The sequence below is a fragment of the Poecilia reticulata genome, linkage group LG18 (assembly GCF_000633615.1).
Source record: "Poecilia reticulata strain Guanapo linkage group LG18, Guppy_female_1.0+MT, whole genome shotgun sequence".
Lineage (NCBI taxonomy): Eukaryota > Metazoa > Chordata > Actinopteri > Cyprinodontiformes > Poeciliidae > Poecilia > Poecilia reticulata.
The window spans coordinates 6,699,189-6,703,534 of NC_024348.1; the positions used below are offsets into that span (position 1 = coordinate 6,699,189).

The 4,346-nt window shown below is 34.3% G+C and overlaps 1 protein-coding gene and 1 long non-coding RNA gene across 2 annotated transcripts in view; both read right to left on the reverse strand.

Annotated features, from left to right (window-relative positions):
- The window catches only part of LOC108167160 (uncharacterized), a 7,985-nt gene extending 7,659 nt beyond the window's left edge, over positions 1-326 (reverse strand). The window contains exon 1 of the long non-coding RNA XR_001777535.1: positions 242-326. This is a non-coding gene — a long non-coding RNA (uncharacterized LOC108167160). The remainder of the gene's footprint in view (positions 1-241) is intronic.
- Positions 327-2,902: 2,576 nt separating this feature from the next.
- Positions 2,903-4,346, reverse strand: part of LOC103480341 (secretory phospholipase A2 receptor-like) — a 14,422-nt gene continuing 12,978 nt past the window's right edge. The window contains exon 4 of the mRNA XM_017310279.1: positions 2,903-3,661. Coding sequence (XP_017165768.1) covers positions 3,315-3,661 — 347 coding nt within the window. The 3' untranslated portion in view covers positions 2,903-3,314. The remainder of the gene's footprint in view (positions 3,662-4,346) is intronic.

Here is a 4,346-nt window from a genome sequence, read left to right on the forward strand (position 1 = left end):
TCCAGCAGTTTGTCTCTGTTGGATGAAGAACATTTAAACAGTGAAAAGCTGCAGCTCTCCCTCCACTGGACAGAGAAACAATGAGAGCAGAGAGACCAAGACAGACAGAGAGACACTCTGCTCTGTTGTTGTAACTCATAAATAGTATTTAACATGTTAAACATAATAGCATGATTTCAGAAAATTATTTCATCATTTATAATAGTTAAAAGCAAACTTTAGAAACAGAGATGTAACTTACATCTTGTTGATTTTATCTCCTTCTTGTTTCGTTCAAACTTTCCTCAGTAGATTCACGTCTTTCCTTGGTGACAACTACAACTCCACTAACGCAGCTCTACTGTAGATCTGAAATGGTGGATATGTCATAATTTGAATATTTCATCCACATATGGGAGGTGTTAACATTTCTAAACCACAAACAGGAAGGAAAAATGATCCTGGAAAATCCAAACCTACATGTAGATTCTGACTGAACAAATGGAGCATTGACTTAACAATGTGCATAATTTATTTTTTATTTTAGTTATTTTTGTTTTCAAGGTTTGTTTTTGCTGTTGAAAACTGTTTATGAAACAAACTAATAACAGCATAAGAAAAGTAGCAATATGGTTTAGCTGCCTCACATTCTTCTCTTGATCATTAAGCGTTACTGTCATCTACACACATCATGGCTGGAAACTCAAAATAATTAATTACCATAGCAACGGAGCACAGAGAGGGCCGTAGAGGTCTCGCAATGCGTTGTTGGAAAAATAAATATTTCCTGGGAATATTTTTATATCGCTTACATAAATTTATTTCTCAGAATTCCTGAGTGTGAATTAAAATCCTGAGTATGAAGGTTGAATATTTGCTAGAAAAAACAATTCTCCACTGTCTTTATTTTTTTATTTGTGAGTGAGAACGAGATAATTGAAGTTGATTGTCGTCAGTCCAAGGAATTATCGACACTCTTCTCTGACAAGGTTCACACAATGACTTTGTAGATAAATTATCCAGCCTGATCATCAGCCATTGTAATGTGGTGGTGGGCCAGTAGATGCTCTGTCCATCTGAACAGAATGTGTTCCTGGTTTTTGCTAAGCTTAGCATTGATACTTATTTTTAGCATCAAAATGAAAGATTTAAACTGACTGGGACACTTTGGCATGCCCTTGTTAAATTTCTTCAGGAATTTTCTAGTTCAGTTCAACATACTAGCATGATCAATACTTATTTACAACAGTGATGGTGACCTGCTGTCCTGAACTGACCTCCTCAATTTGTCTGAGCCTAATTTCTTAAAGGGATATACATAGTTATTGTGATAATAATTTTATTTTTTAAGGTGGCAGGGATGTAGAAATGGTTACTTAAGTGGAATTTTAGTTTCACTTTGTTGAAAATGTCACCGGCAGTGTCAAAAAGGATCAGTTCACTTCACAGCATGATCGTTTATTCAATAACTTTATAATCAAAACTGTTGAAGCTTCTGATAACATATCAAGCATTTGATGTTTAATCAGCATTACCTGATCAAATTAAAGCAACAATAAAGAGGCTGTTTGTTGATGCAACTGATCCTTAAAAAAAAAAAATAATTAAAAGTCGCAAAAAACATCTGCAATTTGGTGTGAGGTTTTTCTACATGATCTAAAAAAATATGTGAAAATTTAAAAACATCAATTTTTTTACTCTAATCTGATTTAGAAAAATCCGATCTTCTGACTAAATTGATGAAATTCGTGTGACGTTATCAGTTCAGTTAATATTTCTCATTCAAAAATGGTTTTAGGAGGAAAAAATAGTTTTCTAACAGAGTGAATTAATTAAATGATAAATACTTGGATTTCTGTAAACTGAGTAACAAACACTGACAAGGTTAAGTACATTTAAATTGGATATTACGTCTTTATTGTGCAAAATTCAGAGCATGAACTTCCATTTCTTCAATCGCTTCGTCTGCTCAGCAGCAGGGATTTTTCTCAACAGTAATCAGTCATCATGGCTGCATCCCAGCTAATATGTAACTTAGTTCAGGAACTTGATCTGATTGAGCAAAACCAATGTGATTTTTGGATTCAAGCACATTAAAAATGACCCTAAAACAGTGGAAGATCCCCAGACAGTTTTGGCTGTTGACCCGTGTTGTGAAACAGGTTTTTCATAAACGATGCAAAGCAGGAAAACTTACATCATAACAACTAGCCTGTTGAGAAAAAAAAGCTATGAATAGAAGCTATCTTTAATGCGTCAATGTAAACATGGATTGTGTGAGTTTTGATCAAGCATTGCCTATGGCGTCAGCGTTAGCTTGTTGATGTTTGAGTTTGAAATGGATACAGAAAATAAATAATTCAAGATCAGAAAATTAATCTCTGTAAAAATGCAGCAACACTCTCCACGTGAACTTCTGTGTCCTGGTTTTTGTTTATTTTATGTAAAATCCGACGATTCAAACAAACCATTGAATCATGACTACAGTTCTCCATTTACTTGCACTAATTCAATATTTTTCCTGCCATCGGTCTAAACATACTCAAAACAAGTAACACATTTTTGCCAGCAAGTGAAATTTTTGTCATTTTTGTAAAAAAAGTTCTATGGAGCAAAATTGTGGCCAGTTTGTTAAAAAAAAAAAAAAAACATGCTTTAAAACTGAAAAAATATATATATTTTCAGATTAGATTTTTTTCTTCTTTTTTCCAGTTTCAAGCTTCTAACCAGCTTTTGGCCTTGAGTCCTGCCCTCAGATGATGGGGATGCAAAGTCATGACTTAACTATGTATTGCTGTTGCATTCAAAGACAGCTTTATTCACCCAAATTTAAGTCCACAAAGTGTAATTCAGCACAAAAGCCCCAAATCCAATAACAGTTTTGACTCTGTTTTTTAATTGCTTAAGTTTTTTTTAATGTGTTTTAGATCATCAAAAACTTTAATAAGAGATTTAAAAAAGTACATTTCAATCGAGTTAAGCTCAGAGGAACATCAACATGTGGTAAGATAAAGTTGGAATTAAACATACAACTTTTGCTAATAAGATGACTCCTGGTAAATAGTAAAAAGTTACATTCCTAAAATATCTAACAGTACTTGTGATGATTATGAAAAACTTGGAGAATTGAAATATTAGGATATAATTAGATAACAAACATGACACAGTGGTATATTACATAACACGCTATAAAAACCAAAATCCACATTAAGCTTTCTGTGAAAAGTTCAGCTTTGTTGATGTAAAGATTTTATTTTCTATCAGTAGGAAAGTAAATCTGGAAGAAACCAACATTTAATAAGAACAACATGAAGTAAAAACAAGTAGAGTAGATGTTACTCTTTAGAACACATGAAATTAAACTTCTCAGTATCCTTTTTCTTCATCCACTTATGTTCTCCTCCCGTCTCCATGGCTCCAGACATGTCACAGTCGTCCATCGGTTCACCTGAGGCCCAGTTCTTATAGCTGACCACCTCACCAGTGATCCAGAACCAGAAATCCAGAGTGTAGGCGTAGATCAGACCCATCCAGACATAACCAGTTGAAGCGTTCTTGACTTTCTCCTGGATCCATCTCTGATCATCCATGTTGGTGATGGTGACCAGGTCATGGTGATGATCTCTGCAGTAGGTCAAGGCGTCCTCCCAGGTTTTATTTTCGTTGATCAGGATAAACTTATCTGTCACCAAATCCAGGCACAAAAAAAAAATTCTTCACAACGTTAAAATTAAATATGATGCAATTTTTAAAAATACATAAAAGATAAGCACATTTATATGAACACATAAACAAAAATCATATTTCTGTGTGAATATTTAGGTCACAAGAACTCACCATCATAACAGATGAAGGGTTTTCTTTTATCACAGTTCTCATTCTTCCATCTGCCTCCATCATCAAACACAGTCATGGCACATTGATCACTGTTGGGTTGTTGACTGATAAAATCATCATTCCAGTGTCTGAAAGAGAAACTGTTTCCATCTGACCACCTCCAGGTGTCTCTGAACATACCAATGTATGGTTGATAATCAGAGTTCATCATCATCTTCACTTCTTTATCCAGTAGCTGCTTCGTTCCACTGATCAGGTCTGTGTGTTTCTCTCTGCAGTAACTCTGAGCTTTCTGCCAGGTCTTCTTCTCATTAATCAAGTGGTATTTATGGGTTGTGTTGGTTTCTGTGAAGTGAACAGACATATGTAAATCTCAAGTTCTATTTCATAAAGTGAACATAAAATTAGTTTTACTGGGAGACACATAAAAAAGAACCATGCTYCATATATTTTTTGGGGGGATGGAAGGATTTTTATGATTCAACWCATAGTTTTATCAAACTATCTATTGAGTTCATTCTGTGTTTTAT